At 38.0% G+C, this 23,469-nt stretch overlaps 1 protein-coding gene across 1 annotated transcript in view; it reads left to right on the top strand.

Moving 5' to 3' along the window:
* Positions 1-2,720: 2,720 nt before the first annotated feature.
* The window catches only part of HOOK1 (hook microtubule tethering protein 1), a 28,255-nt gene continuing 7,506 nt past the window's right edge, over positions 2,721-23,469 (top strand). Inside the window, exons 1-16 of the mRNA XM_062580973.1 lie at positions 2,721-2,795; positions 7,104-7,189; positions 9,388-9,460; positions 9,785-9,835; positions 11,515-11,647; positions 12,569-12,636; positions 13,900-13,962; positions 15,037-15,120; positions 17,735-17,901; positions 18,513-18,653; positions 19,897-20,098; positions 20,638-20,748; positions 20,994-21,081; positions 21,164-21,224; positions 21,844-21,984; positions 22,620-22,707. Coding sequence (XP_062436957.1) covers positions 2,745-2,795; positions 7,104-7,189; positions 9,388-9,460; positions 9,785-9,835; positions 11,515-11,647; positions 12,569-12,636; positions 13,900-13,962; positions 15,037-15,120; positions 17,735-17,901; positions 18,513-18,653; positions 19,897-20,098; positions 20,638-20,748; positions 20,994-21,081; positions 21,164-21,224; positions 21,844-21,984; positions 22,620-22,707 — 1,608 coding nt within the window. The 5' untranslated portion in view covers positions 2,721-2,744. The remainder of the gene's footprint in view (positions 2,796-7,103; positions 7,190-9,387; positions 9,461-9,784; positions 9,836-11,514; positions 11,648-12,568; positions 12,637-13,899; positions 13,963-15,036; positions 15,121-17,734; positions 17,902-18,512; positions 18,654-19,896; positions 20,099-20,637; positions 20,749-20,993; positions 21,082-21,163; positions 21,225-21,843; positions 21,985-22,619; positions 22,708-23,469) is intronic.

Genomic DNA, 23,469 nt, shown 5'->3' with positions numbered 1-23,469 from the left:
ATTACATCTTGGCTGGTTCTTATTAACCTCAACCCTTCCCTTCTGTCTGTACTGAAAACCCTGTATGATAGAAGTACTTCTCTATAGTGTTTTTTGCATCTATGCAAAAAAATGACCCTACTGCAATAATATGCTGTCAGGGCCCTTAGTGCATTAATAGGTCTTCCTCACCTGGGGCCTCCACTTACATCCTCTGCCCACGGGCCCATTTAAGCTTAGCCCTGGGCCCTTATTCCCTGCCTGAGCTCTGTTACAGGAGTGTAAGGCTGTGGCTTCCTCTGATTTAGACCCTGACTGACTTCCAAGCTTGGCCTCAGAGATGCTTCATCACTATGGATCCACCTGGAGATCACTGGGTTGTACCTGGCCCTGGTTAGCCTCACCACACCTGCTCCTGACCTGTGGACTGACTTTTTGGCTTGACTTTGGACCTGCCTCGTCACTGTGAACTTGCCTGATGATCTAGACTTCTGGTGGAACCTGGCTGCCATGTCTAGGCAACCCTTGCTCAGTTACTAGGGGACCAGGCCCTGGCAGGTGACCTCCCTGCCCAACTGGCCATTGTATTGCTCTTGGCTCCATGTCCCTTAGGGAGCAGCTGGCCTCACTGTTCCCTGGCATATGGAGCATAAACCCAGGACACAGAAGTCACCTGTAGAAACACCAGACCTAGGAGGATAAAGAAAGCATGTGAGGAGTTGAATCTGTAAAGAAAGAGCATGTGAAATCAAGAAGCAGAAATCAAGAATTTTGTGCTTCTGGGAAACAAGCAGAAGGAAACTGATGAGTAAAGGTAGGAAATGTCAAATGCTAGGACCTCCTGAGAAGGGAAAGGACATAGAATGAAAGAAAGAACAGTGAGCAAATGAAGAGGGAGTAAAGGAGAAGCTAACTCCACAAAAGCTAGTAAAAATTACAGAAGAGAACAAATATTGAAAGTGACCATGTTCAGCAGTACAAATCTTAGCGCAGATTCCTGTGGGATGTTAGCTGAAAACCCTTTAATTCCCTACTGCATTTTTAATAAGAATTTCCCATAATCTTCTGTGACAACCAAATCTCTTTAAGAAACTTTGAAGAGAAATGGTCAAAGGCTTTCCAGAAATTGAATTCCATTATCTAGACTTCCTGAAGTCTGGACTGCACTGTGAGGGGAAATACCCATGTTAACCCTGTCTCCTTCATGCAGCAAGCTTTTAATCTGCGTGAGTCAAAGTAAGACCAGTAACAGAGAATTAAAGCATGCACCTTAGCAAATTGAATATTCAAAAAAAAAAAAAAAAAAAAAAAAAAAAAAAAAAGTATATGATATCCATAATAGCTACATAGCTGTTACTCAAGTTGCTTAGTCTATCCTTAGGATATTTCACTAAAATGTTAATGTAGTCTTGGATATTCCACTAGTGACAGGCAATATAAGAATCTTTGTAAGAACATAAGAGAATTATCTAACAAAAACTATAAGATGCAACTGGAAAAAAAAGTTACTAGGGTTCCTGTACTGAAGCAGTCAGACCAGAGTAAACACATCTTCTTATTGTAAGGTGCTTGCACTGAATGAGAGGGGCTTTTCCAGACTTCCCTTTCTCTGAAGCTTTTGATGCAGTTTATTACAAGGCTAGATTCTGAACTGGGCATATTCAAGATCTGATCAAGTTAGTTCTGCCTATGAAACAAACACAGCAAAAGAATGCAAGTGAGATGATTTCTACTTTGTTTCCTCAAACAGAAGTGCTCCTCCGTTAGGAGGGCGAGCAGTATCTGTCCGGTGGTGCCTGACATCGTGCGCGGCCGCCTGCCCACGCACCGCCAGGCTGGTGAGAGGGACTGGTTCAAGGGGAGCAGCTAGCTGTGGGCCCACGAGTGAGCAGATTGCTGCCCTTGAGACACTACCGCCTGAGGGGTTTTGAGCAGTACTAACAGCGGCCTCTGAGGCTGAGGAAAATGAGAGAGAAATATGTCAGTATAAGCGAGAGGCGAGAGCTCCGCAGCCCTCCTGCGCCGCGGGGCGCGGGCGCCTCCGCCCGCCGTCGGGCACAGCGTCAGGCCAGCGTCCCGTCGGGCCGCTGCTCGGGCGCTCGCTGTCCCTCGCCTCCCCGAGAGAAGGCGCTCCGAGAGCTTCGCTCAGGTTTTTGCCCCGTTAAACTACGCAGAAACGCTGCATTTGGCGTTGCACTCTGAGAGCGACACCGGCGGCCGGTGCAAACGCGCGGAGCTCCCTCAGCCTTAACCGCTGGCACGTCCGAGGCGAGCGGCCCCCCCCGCGCTCCGCGGCCGGCACCATGTTGGGGCCGGGGAGCACCTGCCGCGGGGCGGCTGAGCGGCCGCGGGGGGACCCAGGGGCCGCGCTCCCGCCGAGGGGTGGGCGAAGCGCTCCCGCTCGGCCGGCGCCCGCTCCCCTCGCTCAGCCATGCTCGAGGGCAGCGCGGCGCTGACAGGGGCCGCTGCCGCCCGCCGGCAGCCGCGTTCGCCCGCCCCCAACGAGCGCGCCGCGCAGCGATTGGCGCACACGGCTACAGCCTCTCCTGGTGATTGGCGGCGCCCGCTGCCACTCCGGGCGTTCGGAGGCACGGGCGGGCGCTGACGTGCGCGTGATGACAGCGCTGCCCGCGCTGCGGCGGGGGCGGGCGCCGCCGGCGGCGGCTGTCACGTAGTCTGCGCGGCGTTCGGGGCGTAAGCGCGCTTGGTGCATCGGGCGCCTACGCAGCCGCTCCGAGCCGGCCGGCGGTGCCGCCGCCGCCGCCATGGAGGCGAAGCCGAGCGACCTCCCGCTCTGCGACAGCCTCATCCTGTGGGTGAGTGCGGCGGCGGGCAGGGGGATGCCCCGGCCCCCCGCCCCGCGGAGCCCCGGGCGGGCGCTCGCTGTCGCTGCCGCGGCGCGGCCTGCCCCGGCGGAGCGGGGCCGCTGCGGCCGGGCGGCGCCGGGCGGCCGTTGGCAGGGGCGGGCGGGCACCTGTTGGGCCCGCGCCGTTGCCACGGGGCCGGGCGCGCGCGGCGGGGGCGGCCCCGCGCCCCCTCCCCCACCCCCCATCCGCCCACGCGCGCTCGTGGCTCCCGGGCCGTCGCGGTGCGCCCGCGCCCTCGGCGCCCCGGAGGAAACGCGGCAGTGTTGCCGCCGCCGCGCCTGTCAGGTGCTCCGGGCGCCCGGGCGGGTCCGAGCAAGAAGCGAATGAGCAGAAAATGAGGATTATCGTGGAGAAAACGCCGCTGTAATAATCCTTTAGGTCCAATTAGTGGTTCTTCAACAAACCCTTTGATATAGCAGCCTCACAGTAATTAACAACAGCATTAAATACATGCAATTAATTTAAATTCAGTTGGCAGAAGCAGAAACCTCAGAGCTGAGCCTGAACTTCATCTCCTACCGTCCTTCAGTTGGTTAGCGTGTTTGTTGCAGGCAGGTGCAGCATCCTGCATGTATTTGTTGGGTTCCAGCTCCCTGGTTTTTCCTATGCTTTGCCTCCCCTGAGCTGGGTATTCTTTATCTTGTGACCGATGCATTCTCTCCTTTGGCTCTTCAGCTTTGTATGTCCTATTTGTAGATGAGAAGAATCTGTCATGATTTCATTGCAAAATAAATTAATGAAACAGATTGAGCAAATACATTCCCAAAGTCTTTCTCAAACCTCTTTCAGCAGTGTTGAAATATGTTTACGATTCCTGCTTAAATATTTTAAGCCTAACTCTAATTTTCAGTTTAGACACATCACATAGGTCTAATTACATAACATCTCTTAAAGTGAATGCTAATGAAACTTTAACCAGTCTTAAATTAAAAGAGCATGATACAGAGGTATTAGCGTAAAGGAATATCTAACTCTGTATGTTCCAGTTGTGTATTCAGTACTCGGCACATACATTGCCATATGCTTGTTTTCAGATTTAGCACCTTGTTTCTCTGACCTAATTTATAACTTAACAGAAGCTGAGCATTAGTTAAGATGTGTTTCAAAGGTTCTTTCAACTTGAACTTCCTTGAGGACTGAATAATAATAATAAAATTGATCTTCTGAAGTAGAGCTTTTTTTTTTTTTTTTTTTTTTTTTCCTTTTTTTTTTTTTTTTTGGTCCATTAGTATAGCAAAGACATCCACTCTACAGATGATTTTTGGTGTTTTGCTGCTGGATCTTATTTTAGCAAATTTTACACTAGAAAACATGCCTCCTGTACAGGAGAAGGAGAAAATATGAATAAAAACATGTAGTGTTCCTGCAATACAAATGTCATTGGACTTAAAGTTTTAAGGCTATTACCAAAAAACCCATAATAGAGTTGCATTAAATTTTATAGGGAATGTATTTGACTTTTCAAGGAGAATTGGCTTCTGGTAATACTTTTTACCATTGTTTCTGCAACAGACTTCAGAGCTGAATTTTCTGTGAAGTCCCATAGAAAGACACAGTTTGCTTACTGTATGTGAAATAAACCTTAATATTTTCCACTTTGGTAACAATGGAGTGATAAAAGCAGCAATCAGTAGGCCTAATGATGCTGTAGTATCTTCCATGTTATTAAAATGGATGTTTTCTTTACTATAGTAGACCAGAAGTTTCCTGCATGTCTTCTGATGTTTACTTCTTTAAAGTATCCATTAGGTGCTTTGCAGGATTGAGGTATGCTCTCAGCATAGCATTCAACTATGGATTTTTGTAGTGTTATATTGTGTCAATATTTTTTGTGTGTATAATTCTTGAGATAGCAGCGTTGTTTAAAGGAAAGGGTGTGCTTTTTTGGATCACTTCTATGAAAATCTGTTTTACTGATTTGTTCACAAGAAGGTTTTGTTTCTGTTCTGTAATGATCCTTTTTCTAAAAGTATGTTTTGATTTGAGTGAGCATAACCCAGAGCTTCATATATACAAGTTAAAAGCTACATAAGAAAATAGTTTCTAAATTATCTTAGAAAGGGAGAGTGCTTAAAGTCTGGCAGGGTTATTTCATGCTTTCCAGCTCTAGTGAGTAATATTTCAAGTTTGGTATGTTTATTGAAGGTGTCATATTTGTTATGTGAATAAATGCTACCTATGGATAGTTGAACAGCTGTATATGGTAATATCTTCAATAAAAAGCTTTTTCCACAATAGCTGTACTCATACATCTGTTGGTTTGGTGCTGGCAGCATTTTTAATGCTGTTTTTCCCTGTGGCTGAGTTATCATTACCAAAATTCTGGAATTAAGAATAGAAATGTTTATTATTACTTCAAATTTTTTTTGACTAACTAAAACCTCTATCTCTAACATATGTAATCTGGATATCAGCTGAAGTACCTTAACCCTTTGTCATCTGGATGAAATTGAGGGCATGTTTTCCCAAGAGTTGGATGGGTTTCTAGAGTTGTACTGCATATTGTGAACATAGTCTTGTTTAATTTACAGCTGTTTGATAAATCTATCAGTAGCTCCAGAGAAAAGGCCTTGTGCTATGTGATGTAAAATCAAAATTTCAGATTCTGTTATAAGCAAAATAGCTATAGGTCTGTGAGAAAAAAAAAATTGTTCCACTTGTAAGAGCAAGTATCAGGGTATATTTAAGCTAGATTCATGGCTGATGTCTGAAATGCTCCTCAGCATGAGTAATACCATTGCAGCTGTATTTAGGAAGACTAATTGAATCTGAAAGACTAGTGTTGCTACAGTACTAAAGTCCCTGGTTGCTTCTAACAGCCCACTATTCCTGCTCCCAGCTGTCAGTGATTTTTATAAATACAGAAAAATCTCTATTTTGAGGACCTTATTTGACCAGCATGGAGTTTGAAGAATATACAACTAGCCCTTCTACGCTCATTGTATGAAGGCACGTATGTAACTTTTAAATGTATGGAGAAACAAAGGCTCTCAGTAGCTGTCCTTAACTATAAAGGTACGGCAAAGCACACAGAAGCATAGAAAATGCCAAACACGTGATTCAGCTTTGCAAGTAGATGCAGACTGTCAGGCAAAATTTGTTGGATAACTGTAAGGAATTCTGGTAGCCCTAAGTGATTTAGGGTGGGTGGTGGAACGCCCGGAGAGAATGTGCTCTTTGGGGTGACACTCCTGCTTTTTGCTTAATCTTAATTAGCTGTTTCTATTCTGAGATTTACTGTCATACATAAAGCAGCGTTGCACGTCGCAAAGTTGTCTAAGGCTTTGTTTGCTTGCTTTAGCAGGCTTGGGCAGTCTTGGTTATAGGTAACCGGTTCTAGCATTTTGCATCTTAATAACTTCTTCAGTTTATAAGTATATCTAAATGGCAGTATCGCAATATTGTGCTGTAAAAATGAGATCTGGCATGCCCAGTCTTGACTCATAAGCTTCCAAGCCCATTCTTGAGTCGTCATTAAGGCTGCTGGAGTATTAGAAACTAAGGCTGTCAATCGCAACCACTTTGGGTTGCATTCTCCTACTTAATCTTTTATGTAACCTACAAGGGATTATTTAGTCTTTGCTTGCCCTAATACAGTATTAAAAAATACTTACTTAAACAAAACAATTAGAGAAAGGCTCAGTATGTGTATTTTTCTCTTCTGTGCTTGATTAGACTTTTTTTTTTTGAGCACATAGTTGGTCTTCATAAACAATAGGTGCAGTGACTGCCTCAAGTTCTCAGAACTATGCTTTTCAACTACTTCTGTCCCAGTAGTTATATTTCCCAAAAGCGTTAGACATGGTCGTTCATCAGCCTTTGAAGAAACTAAGCTATGACAGAAGAGTTGGGAAAGTCTTCTCACAGATGGACACGGTGAGAAGTGGTACTAATACCACTTTCTGCTTTGATAGTTTGTCTCTGGAATGAAGCACTTCCACCTGATCTGAAGGATGGATAAATATGACTTTAGTTTCACAATGTAGTATTCCGTAACTTGATTTACAATAAAAGGACAAGCATGAAAAAGCAGAGCATGGTAGTAATACTAACTTTTAAAACTACTGTTCATAATCAACAGTCACACTTACTGAGATAACTGTGTTGACTACATAGTTCAGAAAGGATTTTGATCTTTTGGGCTGCTTAAAAGAGAGAGATATCTTGCTAAAGGCTTGTGCTTTAAAGAGGAAAAGGGTAACTAATTTCCGCACTTCCCTCGTTTGATCAAGAAACATGTTGTTTTTCCTCTTTTAGTTGCAGACATTCAATACTGCTGCGCCTTGCAGAGATGTTCAGGATTTGACTAATGGTGTAGCAATGGCCCAGGTACTTCATCAAATGTAAGTTGACACTTAAGTTCAAAGAGAAGGTATTTAATGTCTTGAAGTTCTTGTGTTTTAATGTGCATAGTCTCTTCTCTCACCACTTGAGAATGGGTGGTTATAGGAGTAAGCAGTTCTGACTTTTTTTGGTAGTAGTAAACTTACAGTAGGCAGTTTATAGCAGAAGATAAAATATACCTTTACATTGCTGGTTTGGGCCGGATGTCATAGCTGAATAATAATGTGGAAGAATGGAGGTGGTGGCAGGGAGATAGTTGATGAACTCCATTCTGGTTTTTCTGTCTAGGACTCTTCCTACAATCTTTTTTCCTCCCTAATGTCCTATTGATGTTAGAAGTAATTGGTAATGGTAGATTGAATTATGAAATAGTGTTGCTAATATATAATAATTTTATTTGTCTCTTCTGTTTATGCTGAAACAAAGGAGTCAAATAATAAGATTGTTACAGTTTTTATACATTAATTTCTGTATTGTTGGTCATCAAGAGGGAATACAGCAGTATTAAATTCAAAGTAGCAATATGCCTGGAACTATACTTAAGGATAAGTGGACACAAGTGAAGCGATCTGGTTTAGTTTTTCCATTAACACTATTTCCATGGATATCTGTACTTCAGGTGATAAGTTACTCTTCCCCCCCCCCCTTTTTTTTTTTTTTTTGGTGTGAGGAACTAGAAATTCAAAAGGTGTATCTATTCTCTTCCTTTTGGGGCAGCTCAATTTACATAGGCTTGTGTTCTAAATTTTAAATACTAGCTTATTTACTTGTGTGAAAAAGGGTTTTTGGGGTGTTCTGTGGCAGTTCTTTACAAAAAAGAAATAATAGTGGGACAATGAAAAACAAACTTACTTCAAATAATTCCATATTATTGGTGTGATTACAAATGGTTATGGGCTGATGACACACTAATTTAAAACTTTCAGTTACTTCAGACATGATTGTAATATCAGTCTCTTATGGAAACAGTATCATAACACAAGTCATCACTGAAACTCTGTTGCTGCTATTGGCTCCTATAGTAAAAGAGAGAGTTGAATTACTCTCTTTTTATCTTGCTGTCATCTGTTCAAGCTGTATCTTTGATTACTAACAAATTACTTAAAAAAAAAAAAAAAAAAAATACCCAGAAGAAGACTTCAGTCCTTGAAAATGTGCTTTGTAGAGATAGCTTACTGTCTTCCTAGGACCTGGCAAAAATTGATTCAGACTTGCTTAATCAAGGCTCTCTGAGGGTCACTTCCCAGTGTTGCCACAGTGTAGTGACAAGTTGTAGCTGACAAGCTCCCTTGTCGCAGTGGCTTAGCAGGGCTTAATTTAGTATGTCCCTACAGGATGCCACTATTTCTAAAGTAGCAGATCAGTCAAACTACTGTGTCAGGCTGCCAGAATATGAAATAATCACCACGCCCACAGGTGGAGGTTTGTTAGTAGTAGTCCAGCATCGCAGCTAGAACGAGGACTTGCTGTGTGGCTGTTTGTGGTACTAGACTGCTACAGGCCTTGGGTAAGTTGCCTTACAGCCAAGTTTGTTGATATGTGAGTAGTAGGGATGATAACTGTCTTTTATTAAGTAGCCTGAAACCAATGAATGAATAGTACTGTGTAAAAGTTAGATATTGTCGGATATGCTGCAGTTGTGCCTCTTGGCAGCTAAGTTTGTGTAAACTCCTCCTCCAACAATTCATCTTTATTTATGCCAGTGAAGTAAATGTACATGTGCCTGGAGGACCAAACAGATTCAGAAATTATGAAATGCTGATAGTAAAATAATAATTTGTTTTTCTTGATAGGTAGCTTTGACTAATTGCAGTGAATGTTTACATACCTGAATGTGCTAAAGTAGGTATTTAATATCAGTGTTAATTTACTTAAAGATTATGGCATTATGACCATTTTTTCACGTGTTAAAAACTCAGCATGACAAAGGCATTCACATGCTTGTATCCCTAGCTTTGCTAGTGAACTCAAGCATATATTGAAATTCTTCCTGCTCTGAAAGATTGTGTCTTAAGTGGTGGTGCATGGCACAGGCAAGCAGGATAGAAATTTCCTGTGAAACAATTATAACATAATCTCCTGGGATACATGTTTCATCAGAGACCGTAGTAAAACATCCTGATAAACCAGTGCTGAGAGTCTGGTATCTTATTTAAATGTGTGCTTGTTAATGTTTAAATATTTAATTTTATTTTAGAGATGTTGCCTGGTTTGATGCATCTTGGCTAAGTCGTATTAAAGATGATGTTGGTGACAACTGGAGAATAAAGGTACTCAAAATTGAAGTTAGTAAAAGTTTTGTGAGGCTGGATGTGGTGTCAGTCCTGAGTGTATTGAACAGTGCAAAAACTATACTTCAGAATTAAACTCAAATTAATCGTTGAGATTAATTTCAATGTATTTGAATTTAGTTTAAGTACCTGCCAGCATTTTGCCTGGCTATTTTCTCTTGCAGTACTACTTTCCCCTAATGCTACATGTTTTTCTCCTAGAGCTACTGTGTAAATATTTAATTATAAATTATTACTTAATTTCAGAGAAATTAATAATTGTAATAAAAAACCTGTAACTTTTTTTTCCCTGTGTGCAATTAGTCCAGTAATCTGAAGAAGATACTACAAGGAATTATGGACTACTATCATGAGGTATGGGAAAAAACAACGTTTTTCTGTTGTTCTGATCAATAAACATCTGTCACCTAGTTAATTTTTTTTATTCAAGCAAAGTAACATATTTTAAGGGCTGTTTTATAGAAAGTATGTTGCAATTATCTGTTAAATGGGACCTTTCAAATTAATATAAAATTACTGTGATGCGTTCAAAAATCTTTTGGATGTGTGTGCATATCGTGTGTGTGTGTGTATATATATATATATGTATGTATATGAGCATATTTCTTTTAGATAAGATTCTCAGAACATAAGCTGCAAATCCTGTCTCTTTCACTGCCCAGGTGAGTGTGAGAAACACTGAACTGGAGAATTCTGACTTCTGTTTGTGTGATTATATTTGGTCTTGCCTAGTGAAGTTTAAATTCCTTTCTGCTCAGTGGAATGGATTCAGCAACGCCTAGCCTAGTTTTCATGATACTCACCTGCAGTTTGTGAGCTACAGTTACAGATCTTTGTGGGCAGAGTAAGGTTTTTTTTGTTGTTTCTCTTATGCAGGATGAATATGATAGCCATAGAAGGGTGCTACTTTTTGTTTGTAGTTTTTAAATAAATGGAACAAAAACCCACTATTGATGAGTTTTGTATGGAGCTTGGCTACAGTCATGTAATGAGTGTGGTCTGAAAAGACTTACCAGCTCATCTTATTGTTTTCTGGCTCATGCTTTGGCTTAGTTGTGAGATTAAGTGCCAAGCTGTTCTATGGCAAGCCCAGAAGTAGAACTGCTGTAGGTTTATGAAATGTTTTTTTGAAGGATTAGGGAGCAACTGACTTTGGATTCACTTATATATATATATATATATATATATATATATATATATATATATATGTATATATATATATTTTGTTGTCTATATTCGTTTTCTTATTTTGTCATTGATTCTGTTGTAGAACAAATTGACACCCTCGTTTGAGGGCTAACCCTGAAACTTTTGATTTATAGTAATGCATTAGCTTTGTGTAGAATAGGTCATTGAAAAAGCGTGCAAGTTATTAAACTTTCAGAATTTGTATTCTTTGTAGGAAAAAGTTCAACGCTTTATTAAGAGCTGATTTTTCTTTATTAAGTGCATAATTTCATTGAACTAAAGTACCAGGTATTTTGAGTAGATGTGGCTGTTTTTAAGTTAAAGCAGGCAGCTTTAAGTTTAGGCCTATTCAGAGGCAAATTCGAGGTGCTAAATTTGGTAGTCACCGACTAGGACTGGATTGATCTTGCCTAGTGAAGTTTCATTCCTTTCTACTCAGTGGAGAGTAGAAAGTACACCTTCCCCAAGATATGCACCCAAGATAGTTCTAAGCAGTCTCCTCTCTCTCTGCCTTTTCTGGCCCAAGGTACATGTGACACATGAGTTTTGTGTATGAAGCCCTGTAACAAACAGGATGAGAACATCTGATTGGTGTAGACATCTTCAGATTTCCTAACTTGATATTGCTATGTGTGTACTCTCTCATCAGACTTATTTCTAGTGTGCATCTCCACAGCTGATGTTTAAGATCTTTTGCTTTCATGGGTATTACGGTAACAAACTTTTTAATAGCCTATATTTTTGCTCTGGGTGGCTTAACTAAGTCCAGATTTCTTATGTGGTATTAAATGTTAATGTTGTGTGAAATTGGAAGTTCATATTTACTTTTTCTCCAAACTTTTCAGTTTTTGGGTCAGCAGATATCAGAAGAACTTATTCCTGACTTAAACCAGATATCTGAGAATTCAGATCCCACCGAACTGGGCAGGCTTCTGCAGCTTATTTTAGGTTGTGCAGTCAACTGTGAAAGGAAGCAAGGTACATGCTACTCTCATCTGTTCATAAAACAGCAATCTTTATTTCAGGAAGTGTTGATTAATAAGATGTAAAAGAAACGTTTTTCTTACTTGTCAAAGTCTCTACTGTTCATTTACTGTATTAGCATGCTTATTCTGAAACTGGAGCTCACTTAAAAGCAAAACAGCTACAGGAATTTTTTTTTTGTATAAAATTCAAACTTTGTGCAGGGTAGAATAAAATACAGTCCACAATGTTTGTGGGGTTTTTTTTTATTCCTAATTTCTAAAATATGTACCAAAACCTAAAATTTACTATTCAAGTACCAATCAAGCAAATTATATTTAAAAACTGATATTAGAAACTGCCTTTCATGCTATATAGACATCCCTACGGTAAGAGAAATAAGTTAGACTTTTCTGACTGGATGTTGTACGTAATGAAGCTTGTTGGGCCTAAATGTACAAATATTACCTGCAACTTTGCTACTATTATGAGAACTATTTCCATATAGAGCTCTAACTATAAGTTAAAATACATACAGAACACTCAATTTCTGAGGTGTTACTTTAGTTTATCTGGCATGACTTAAAAAAAAGTAGTTTTTTTTTGCACAATACATGCATATAACTGATATAAAGATATGTTAGCCATATTTGTTTCTCATGGAGCAGTATTTGTCTGCAAGCATGTTGTACAAAGTTCTGTTATGGTACAGTTCTATGGTATGTCATGAATAATTTGGATGACTGCATGCAAGATAATCCAGTGTGTTTATGCCGCTTACAAGTAGTGTAGTATGTAAAAAGAGCGCTACCTATTTGGAAACACTTTTCAGAGAATAGTGGCTTTTGTATCTCTCTGCAAAAAGCCCATCATGCTGTTCAAGCCAATTAGGATGAGCCATAGCATGAGTCACTACAAGGTCATTTTTTTTCATAGAACACATACAGAATATCATGACACTAGAAGAGTCTGTTCAACATGTTGTCATGACTGCTATTCAAGAGGTAAGCAATAATTTAAATAACCTAATGCTTTCAGCTGAGAAGTTTGACTATTCATTTACTGATCTTTGTTTGTTCTGTAATCCAAATAGAGGTTAAGGAAGTGTATGTGCTACTTTAAACTGTCTGAGTGAGTCAAAAACAGGAGATGGTTTTGATTTTAGTCATGTGATGAAAAGTACACCTTATGATGATGACAAATGCTTAAGATTTCCTACTTTGTACAAAAATGTATCTAGTTAAGTGAAGCCAATCAGTGATTATATGACAGTCAGGTTACAAAGTTTCTGCTCCAGTGCTGTAGTCTTGGACCCCATGGTTATGCTGACCATAACTGTTTGTGAGGCTGCGTTGTTTTGACACGTACCATTCCAGTAACTGACTTACAAGCTCTCAGCCGCATCTCTTCGATTTTGTCACTGCACCCTCCCACTCTTTCCCTACCATTTTCTTTTATTCTTACCTGGATCGTCTTAATGGTCTGGCTTACACTGGTTCTGCAGTGTGTCATACTTGTGAGCTTCAGGAGTGTGAAGCAGAGAATTGAGGGAGGCAAGAACTACAGTACTGACTTTGAAGAAAATGTCACATGTAATTGCACACTCAGCATAACAGAAGAGCTTAAAACTTACTGATTTAAATTTGCTGTATAATTTTTAAAGATGTTAACATATTGGTAGTGATAAATCCATCAGCTTCCTGTTTGTTGTACTTGATTGACCAAACATTCCTTCTGAATGAGATCTAGAAATATGGTATCTCCTGAGTAAGATAAAGCCCTTTCAACGTTGACAAGCATAATTATAGATAGATATCTCTCTCTCTCTCTCTAAAATATATATTTTGTATCAGTGAAAGCTGTGCTAATCTTCCAGATGTCTGCTTCATGACAACAGAAGTGACACAAAGTGCGATAACTAATAAGCGTGTGTGAAATCCTGCCCTCTAGTCCACTCCCTTCAACTTGACTAGGGGCTCACTTCTAATTTAGTGGGACGAAGATTCATCCAGTAAGAGGTTACAGCTCACACCTGGCTAATTTTGGGGAAAGAAATCAGCCCTCTTATTCTGGATTTAAGTCCTTTACCCACCATGAGAGGGTTTTATTATTATTAATCTTCTTTAATATATAGGAAGAGTACAAAGACATACTGGAAAACACAGTTGATACTTAATGGACAGTGAATTTATGGAATATTTAACCTGTACACTACTCTTCTGCCTCTGGCCTTTTTTTTTTTTTCTTTTTTTTTTTTTTTTTTGTAGCTCATGAGCAAGGAAATAATGGGTCCTTCTACAACTGATGCATCAAGTGAAATGGAACAGCAGGTAACTGCCTAATATTTGTTGGTTTTGTAGTTCAGGCTTGAAAAATAAGTTGATATCTTGCTTTCCCTCAGATGAAGAGATGGGCTGCTCTCCAATTAAGACAAAGCAAAACAAAAACCAAACAAGAGGCCCCCAGTTTTGTCTTCTAGCTGCACAAACTACTTGCCCTGTATTCCAGTCAGAGCTGAGCTGATTCAACCATACTGTTTCACAATGGGCAGAGTAATGTGCTAATCTAGGTAGAAATTATACAGTAAACTAGTAGTATTTTTCAGTACTAATCGTAATATTAAAAAGGTATTTGTAAATATAGCTGTCAGTTCATATGTTTTAAAGAAGTTGTGTAACTTTCCTTGGTGGTGTAAAACTTGCCAAAGTACGTATTGCAAGAAGAACTAAGGATACATCGGGGCTCAGCCTACGTTAGGTTAAACATTTCAAATTATTTTCAGATTTATTTTTGAGATCCTAAAAACACTTGATAACCCGAACAATGCACATGAAATGAAGCTATCTTTAAAAGCACCTGCCCATAAAAGGAGTGCCAGTGTTCCTATTCTGACATGAAAGGCATTTGACTAGCCAGAGTAAGCCTGAATTTAGAATTTTAGTCAATTTCTTTCTTTTTTTTCCTGTGATTACAATTAATTTTATTTCTGTAGGGAGGAAGAGACACAGCGATACTTAGATCTGATCGGCACACGAGTTGAGTGGATTTTATTCATGAAAGCATTGAGCCAATATATTGGAGGTGTTTAATGGGCAGGGATTTTGAAATTGTAACATCACATTGCTTCCCCCTGTTTTTTAAATATAATTTTAGCCAAAGTTGTTGTTTTGAGTCTGAGTGTTACTCTGAGTTTCAGTAATTCATTTGTTACATGTGATAATCATTTAAAATGTAGGTAAGTGAGATGAACAGAGATGCTGATCCAACAATGTATTTAGACTTCTAACTCTACGAGCGTCAATATTTTTAAACAGTTGGTGTGGGTAACTGAGGCACTTAAGAAGAAAGAAGTGTAAGTGCTTTGGATATGGGCAAGAGTGATTGACTGTCTTTTGTTTTAAAAGCTTAAAAGAGCTTTGGAAGACCTTCAGGAAGCACTAGCAGGAAAAGAAGAGTTGGCGCAGAGATGTCAAGAGCTAGATTTACAGGTAAGAACCAACAAATTGCTTATTTCTTAGGTGTGCAGTGGTGTCCTTCATTGTTAAGAAGGAAAAATTCTGAAGGTCACAGTGAGTTTTTGATTTATTTGAAGTTTATATAAGAGTTGTTAGCTATCTTTTTCTGGGGAAAAGCAGCAATTCTATACTCCCCAAATATGATTACTTGAATTGATTTTCTAATCTAAAGTTGAGGTCCTCTGTCAACTGTTAAGCTGAAGATTGCTTTGTTGGTTAGCTTTTTATCTATCCTTAGTAGTAAGCAGCCAGTAAAACATGGCTTTAAAAATTACACTTTTCATTTTCAGTCACCACTGCCTTTAGTCCTTTGAACTATATCCTAAAATGCAATTCATGTAACTAGTGACTAGATTAAATTAAAGGAAGAAAACATGCTGTTTTCTGTAGGAGTTGAGGAGAGACTAAAATCTGAAACTTGTCTAAAGTGTACTGACTGTTTCCTTGTGAGCAGAATTTCAACATGGAGAATATTTCAAAAATTAAAAATAATGAAAACTTAGTAGATCCATTTGCAAACCACACTGATAATAGGTCTACCTTTGTTTTTAATGGAGAGAAGTTTAAAAAGACTGACTTTACAGAAGGAAGGGAGGACTTCAAGCCAACAAACAGTACATGGTTAAACTCAATAAAGAGCAACTTGTGTTTCAGTTAAATAGAATTTTTAAAAAAATGTTGTTAACCCAAAGTCTTATTCCTGTTCTATGATACAGCAATCTGAGAATAGAAATAGGTTTATGTGAAGAGGCAATTGATCTTAACTTTGATTTTGTATGAAGACATTTGGAAAGCATCCTTTTGTGGGAGCTGCTGTTCTGTACTAGCTCTATGTGCCTTTGAGAAAAATTCAGATGCAAAATTTCTTTTATTACAAATAGAAATGACTGGAAGAGTTGAATATATTTAAAGGAACTCTTATTGCTAATTGCAGATGCCTAGGAAGTTTCTTTTGAAATTGTATTGATACTTCATTTCTGTTTTTCTTGAAGCCACAGTAAGCATTGCTAGTCAAAGCAGAGATTAAAAAAAGTTCTTGTGCCTTGAACCAAAGCCATTTGCTCATAACAGTGTGGTCCAGGTGAAGTCATTACAGGTATTCAGGGAAAGATACTGCCAGATGGAAGGTGATGAGTTAATGACAGTGTAATTCTTTAATATTATGATGTGTATTTTAAAATATCTCCTAACAATTTGTTTTGACTTTGGGGTCCAGTGACTTACACCTCTTCAGTTATGCCAAAATAATAGAAAAGAGAAAGCTATCGGGAAGGAACTAAAACAAAGATGAAGTTTAACTTCAGTTATGCAAAAGTTATTGAAGCCTGAGAAAGGTGCTCTTGTATCATCACTCTAAAAATGTGTTGTGTATGTTTAGGGAGTGGCTGAACCTTGAACAGGAGATCTTATACTGAATAAGTCTTAGATATGCTCTTTACTTGCTGGTATGTGTGTGTGTATGTGTATTGTAAGCTGACACTTGGTATTTAAAAAGGAGTAGACCTAGATAGTGCATCTAGTGCACTAGTACAGGAATTACTGGTCTGTGTCTTACTTGATTGACAGACTTTTAAAATATGGTTGCAAACAAACTGTTTCGTAATATTATAGCATTTAGGTTAAATCTGATGTTACACTTAATTATATCACCGTGATATGTTTCGTGTTTTTTTAATATATATATATATATTGAAGCCATAATACTGACTGACACTTCTCATTTAAACTAATTCTTAATAAATTCACTTGTAAGGTCTCAGTCTTCCTTGATATTTTCCAAGAATATAAGAAAGGTAGGTTTTCTTTATGATTTAGGAAAACGTAACCCAAAAAAGCTCATTGTCCCTGTTTAAATGCCAGTTAACTAACACATACTACGTGCTCTTATGTTTGACAGGATGTTAATATTAACACAACAGCTTTCTGTAGACAAACTTTAAAGGTTCTATCCTTTTAATTCTTCCCCATTTTATGGCTGTTAATATACTTACCGTTTTAGTACAACGTTGTATTCTCATTTGCTTAGCTGTGAACACTTTCAATATCAAACTTGTTTGATTGTTGCAAAAAATGCATGCTGTGTATGAAGCCGTCTAGGTTTTTTCTTTTGCGTGTGTGCTTACTAGCTTATGGCACCTGGAGCTGCTTCTTGCGCAACCATCCACTGCTGAGCGTACGGCAGTACTGTGTTAGTGTGCTGGCCAGTGCCATCCTGCTTTTTATTGTTAAGTACAAGCAAGATGGAGAGTACTTTTGTACCAGTACTTAAAGTTTTTGTATGGCACCCATGGTATTCTTTTTTTTTTTTTTTTTTTTTTTAACAAAAACACTACTTTCTGTCCATATCGCATTGTACGCCTTTACCATGGTTTCAATTTTAAATCTTTATCTTTCTTCAGAAAACATTTTTTTTAGTGCTTCATAGTTTTCATACACTAAAGTATCTGTATGCTTAAGTATGCTATATAAATTACTTTCTATAATTGCTCAATCTTTTTCATAAACTAATTTGAAATGTTACAGTCTTGCTTTGGTTCTTTCTGATTGGACAAGTCTCATAATATTTATGCTGTTTTATCTGTACTAGGTGGCTGCCCTTCAGGATGAAAAAAACAGCTTAATGTCAGAAAATGAGGTTATGAATGACAGGTTAGAGCAATTAGATGACTCTCTTGATGATCCAAATACTATGGTTGCAAGAAAGTATTTTCATGCACAGTTGCAGCTGGAACAGCTTCAAGAAGAAAACTTCAGGTATAAAAGAACTTATTTTTCTCTTCCAAAAAACCCCTTATTTGTTATGCCAAATATATTCTAAGAATTTCTGATACTCTTCCAGGATTTTCCATCTCAATTCCATTGGTACTTTAAAAGTTTTCTACTGTTGTTTTAATCTAACATGTTTTAAGGATAATTCTAACGTTCAAAAAGAAAAATGAACTATTATTTATAATTAAAAAATTTATTATTTTGTAGTTGTCATATTGTGTTGTTGTCATTTGATATTTTTTAAAAAGGTCATGGAAGGCAGGAAGTAAATCCAAAGTGATTTGTATGGATAAATATCACCTGACTGTACTGACTTCTTAAGCATATTAGAGATTCTTTTTTCCTCTTTAATCCTATTTAAAAATAATTCTTTTCATATGATCCCTTGAAACCATTATGATAAATTTGTAGCAAGCAGTCCATTGCGGTTTATCAGGTAGACAGTAAGATACTGTTCCATGCCTGCAGTACAGTTTTAATTTTGTGGCGCTCAGTCAATAGTGATTTGTTTTTAACAGTACTAAATGGATCATCATATAAGCAGAATGTGTGATAGAAATGAGCTTGTTAAAAACTTACTATTTTTGATCTGGTAGGCTTGAAGCTGCTAAAGATGATTATCGTGTCCATTGTGAAGATCTAGAAAAACAATTGATTGAACTGCAACATAGAAATGATGAACTAACCTCTTTGGCAGAAGAATCTAGAGCCCTGAAGGATGAAATTGATGTTCTTAGGTAACAGATGTAGCTTTTTTTTTTCCCTCCCCCTCCGTATTGGCAATATTTAATGATTAGAACTAGGGCTTCGTTAGAATTTTTCTGAGACATTACTTTTGAGGATAAATCTTACCTGAACTAGATGAAAAAAGATTGGGGAAATGAGCCTTTGATAAAGCACAGATGAAATACCAGTTTAGGGACACAGCCACTACTGTTTGTACAAAAATAGGAATTCAGAAATATTCTGTGAAGCAGGATTAATGATTACATGTATTGCTTTGCTTCCTGTGGGCTGAAAAACTAAGTTCTGCAAGGATTAAGATTTTTGGTGTAGATATGTATGTGGATTTTTATTAAGAGAACATCTTTGTTGGCAAGAGACTGTCTTTTCAGGGGCAGAAAAATAAATATGCAGCTTGAACTCTGACATAATTTTACACCAGCACTCTAGACTAGATCCTAGGCTAGCTACATAATTATCAAAATGGAGATGAAATCCATAATAACTTTGAAAATTTAACATAAAATTTCAGCTTGTGTAAACTAAGCAGAGTACCAGAGATACCCAGAGCAATTCCTATTGCAAAATCAGGTCTGCTGTTCATAAGATATTCTAAATAAAATATGGAATAGAAGCAATTTTAGGTTTTCTCTGTACAGTGATTCTTTAGTAACATCTGAACAAATCTTAACTACAAAAGACTTTCTTCTGGCATTACTAGCTTCTAGGGATGCGAGATGTTGGATATTAAATATAGCTAATTCTCTTACATATGGATCAAAATATTTTCTGACCACATTATTTTTTTTAATGATCAGTTTGTAATCCTTTGTCATATCTGCTAATGATCATTTTCATAGCATAATTATGTACTCATTATGTATAACCCTGTAATGAGAACATCTGCATGTCTGTCCTTGCCAGGTACCAGTGCTTTGAGATGAATATTTAGTGCGTTTTCATTTAATTCTGCATAATTCCCTAGAGATATTTGATGTATTAACCTTTGCTGGTACTTCCAGCATATGCTCTGTCTTGCTCTCACTTCAACCCTTCAGTGATTTCACTTTGTTTTAAAACAATCTTTGCATAATTTTACTTTACATGATTCTGTAGTTAAAAATAGGAATTTAATTCTGTGCTTAGGTATGTTCGTCTCCCTTTGCAAATAGCTTGAATGTGTATGAAAGTAGAATCTGACTTAAATCTTTTGAAAAAACATGTTTTTACTTCTCTAATTCCTGACTATCCTTTAAGGACTACTGCAGATAAAGCAAGTAAGCTGGAGTCAACTGTTGAAGTGTACCGTAAAAAGCTCCAGGATCTGAATGACTTTCGTAGACAAGTGAAATCTTTGCAGGAAACGAACATGATGTATATGCATAACACAGTCAGTTTAGAGGAAGAACTAAAGAAAGCCAATGCAGCACGTACCCAATTAGAAACGTATAAAAGACAGGTATGACTACATCTATACTTACGATGTTAATTTTCCTTAGATATTTTTCTATCCTAAATACAGATACTTTGCTCACTGAAATTGAGCTGCCCTTGGACTTAACCTGTATCTTTGACTGTTTCCTCCTTTTATTAAACTAGCAAGCTTACCTGTTGCTTCCTTCTCAACTAATTAGTTATCCATTTTGGGGATTTTTTTTTTTAATTGAGGTAATTTGTGTGCCTGATAGAGGGTGTTTTGCTGTTACTGGGATCTTATAATTTTTCTGAAGAAAGTTAAAAATATTACTTTTAAACAGTAGAAGTTTATATTTACTTCAACTGTAAAGCATTTAGCTCCTGCAACAACAAAAAGAAATTTTTGAAGTTGTTAAATCATCCAAAAAGACCGTTGCGTCTTAACAACAGCAAAGAAGCTTGAGGACCAGTTGTGTGTTTTGGCTGAATTGGGCAAGGGTGAAGGTTTTAATTTAGCTTTTAAAGGTAGCATCTTGAAACATTTGTGTGCTGAATATTGTCTCTGTGTACCTTTATGAAAAGGTCCAGGAGCTTCATAACAAACTATCTGAAGAATCAAAAAGAGCTGATAAACTAGCATTTGAAATGAAGCGACTTGAGGAAAAACATGAAGCTTTAATCAAAGAAAAAGAGGTAGGTCTCTTGAATGAGAGTTTACTTGAACACCTAGTAAATAAGTAACTTGGATAAATAAGTAACTCAGATGATCTGCAAATTGAATTTGCCTCGAGGAAAATATCTCGAGCTAGTGTTACCATACAAATGAAGCTATAGTGTTAAAAAAAAAAAAAAAGTAAAAGATTTCATACTCCTGATCAATGTTATTTGATCTTATTTTGGTACAATATGGTTTATTTCTACCTCAAATATGTTTTTAGAGACTGATTGTGCAATGTGATGCTTTAAAAGAAACTAATGAAGAGCTCCGGTTTTCACAGATGCAACAGGATCACTTAAGCCAAACAGGTATTGCTTTATCTGCAGAGGCTTTTTAATCTGTGTTTCTAGGTATCCAGAAGTTTAATTTAAACTTCTCATGCAATTACAGATACATCTCATGCTAAAAGTCATGATAATCTTGCTGCTGAAATTCTGCCAGTGGAATATAGGTAAGACACAAAAGTTGAGTTTGTCTGGGGATTGAGGTGGTGGTGGAGTGTCACATTAATTGCCTTTATGGAAGTTTTAGCATTTTAGTATTTTTAGCAACGTGACTTCTGTATCTCAGTTCTCTTTAGCAAGCATTGTGGAGGGAAAAAGGGACTGCTTTTCTCTTTTAATTATTTCCCCATACTATAACCATGTTGCATTCTTTTATTAAAGACATATCAAATTGCTTTAGTTTAAGTTTGGCTTGCAAGATTCTCGCTAAGAAGCCGGGAGATGGAATAGATAGTACTGAGTAACTAAAACTAAGAAAAGGCTAGCTAATGTTATTCTGGAAGTCTAGCAGGGTAAAGCTATAGATGCAAAGCTATAAATACTATAAAATTTGGATTTGGAGTGACTGACTTTATTTAATACTTTGTTCATCTCTCTTCAAAAAAATTATGTTGCTTGAGACTTGCAAGTTGCCTCTTAGTAAATAATTGAATCATTCCCCCAACTACAGGTTTAAGAAAAACTTGTTTTGCCCACTGTTGGGGGGAAGGGAATGGGAATATTTCCTCTTACTCGAATTCATCTTTTTCGTAATTAACAATGACTTTTTTGTTGTTTTTGATTTAGAGAAATGTTTATTCGACTGCAGCATGAAAACAAGATGCTTTTGTTACAACAAGAGGGATCAGAAAACGAACGTATTACAGAGCTCCAGGAACTGCTGGAGCAGAAGAATCGAACAGTGAATGAACTAGAAACTGAAAAAAGGTGATGGGTGAAACAGCACTTTAAAATCTAGCAAGATATAATTTCTGGGCCTTCAGAGACAGTGTGGCTTGCATCTGCAGTGCACCACTCTACAATAAGCTAATTTGCTTTTTTTTTTTTTTTTTTTTTTTTAAGAAAAGCAACTTAATCATTAAACAGGGAAAATAGCTTAAACCTGCTGTGGTGAAATGTGGTAGCTCTGTGTCTAATTCACTATGAAGAATGTGTTGTTTAGAGTACCTTCAAAAGAATCAGTCATTTAACTTGTTGGTAGGCCAGGAACAGATGTTTGCCTTGCAAGCAAATCATGTTGTCGTAATGCTGGGATGTGGTCTGAATTTCTCTGTCAGTTGATGACTACTGAAAGCAGTCTGTTAGGATTTTAGGAGCAGTTAAGCTTGCTCAAAACTCAAAATAATTCTAGATTTTTTTAAGAAATGTTTAATAAAGCTTCCAAATACTTGTTCCAGGAGTTCAGGTCAAACCGAAAGCATTTGAAATCAATTTCTTTGAGGCTTGAGTACTATTGAGTAAGCCCTCTGAAAAAATATTATCCAGCCCTGCAGAAGAAAAGTCTCACTGTGTGTAGTGACCTACTTAGAAAATGGGTGATAACTGACCTTTCTCCCTAAAAGGCTAAATGAAGAGCGCATTGGAGAGTTACAACAGCAGATTGAGGATCTACAGAAGACTTTACAGGAGCAGGGATCCAAGACCGAAGGAGTAAGTGAAAGCTCAGACTCTGAACTTGAGGATGCCCTGCCAGTTTTGTTTAAATCTTTCAGTGTAGCATCAAGCTCTCTGTTTAGATTTGCCTCTTCTTTCTTCAGTTTTAGTGCTAATAACTACTAAGAAGGCAAGATGCTGTTTTGGTGCCTTATTTTATTAGGCTAAAACCCACAAGTTTTGAAATATTAAGATAAGCCAGCAAGCTCAGGGGTGAAAGCAACAACAGCAACTTAAAAAAAAAAAACACAAAAAAAAAAAAACAAACAGGAGAAGCACTGTTCTTGAACAGTTGAGACTGTTTGGTGTGTTCTAAAGCTTTCTCTCCTGCCTGAAAATATTTTCCTTGCTTTAGATAATACAGTCTTGGCAGATATGACCCAACAGTACTGGGATCAGATGAGTTAAGTCACTTAATCTGAGAATCCAGAAGACCCTGTAATCAACTGCATTTCAATTGAAAAGCTCCTGTTATGTCATTCTATCTTTTATTTTTTTTTCCCCTCCCTATCCTTAAGGAAATACAACTCTCCTACCTTTTGCTTTCCTTTTTTAAAATCTTTGGGTTTATGACTAATTGCTGTTATAATGAGAAGAATATCGTTAATGATAAAGGATGCTGGAATTGGTATATGTATGCTGCAAAAGATACGAAGTTATGGCAATGCATGAAGAAATGCTGTTTACTTGGTACTGAAGATAAATGTATTTAGTTTAGGTGCTTTAAGTATTCTGGCCTCCTGTTTCTATAAGTGCTTT

The sequence above is a fragment of the Rhea pennata genome, chromosome 8 (genome assembly GCF_028389875.1).
Source record: "Rhea pennata isolate bPtePen1 chromosome 8, bPtePen1.pri, whole genome shotgun sequence".
Lineage (NCBI taxonomy): Eukaryota > Metazoa > Chordata > Aves > Rheiformes > Rheidae > Rhea > Rhea pennata.
This window is presented reverse-complemented; position numbering and strand designations above follow the sequence as displayed.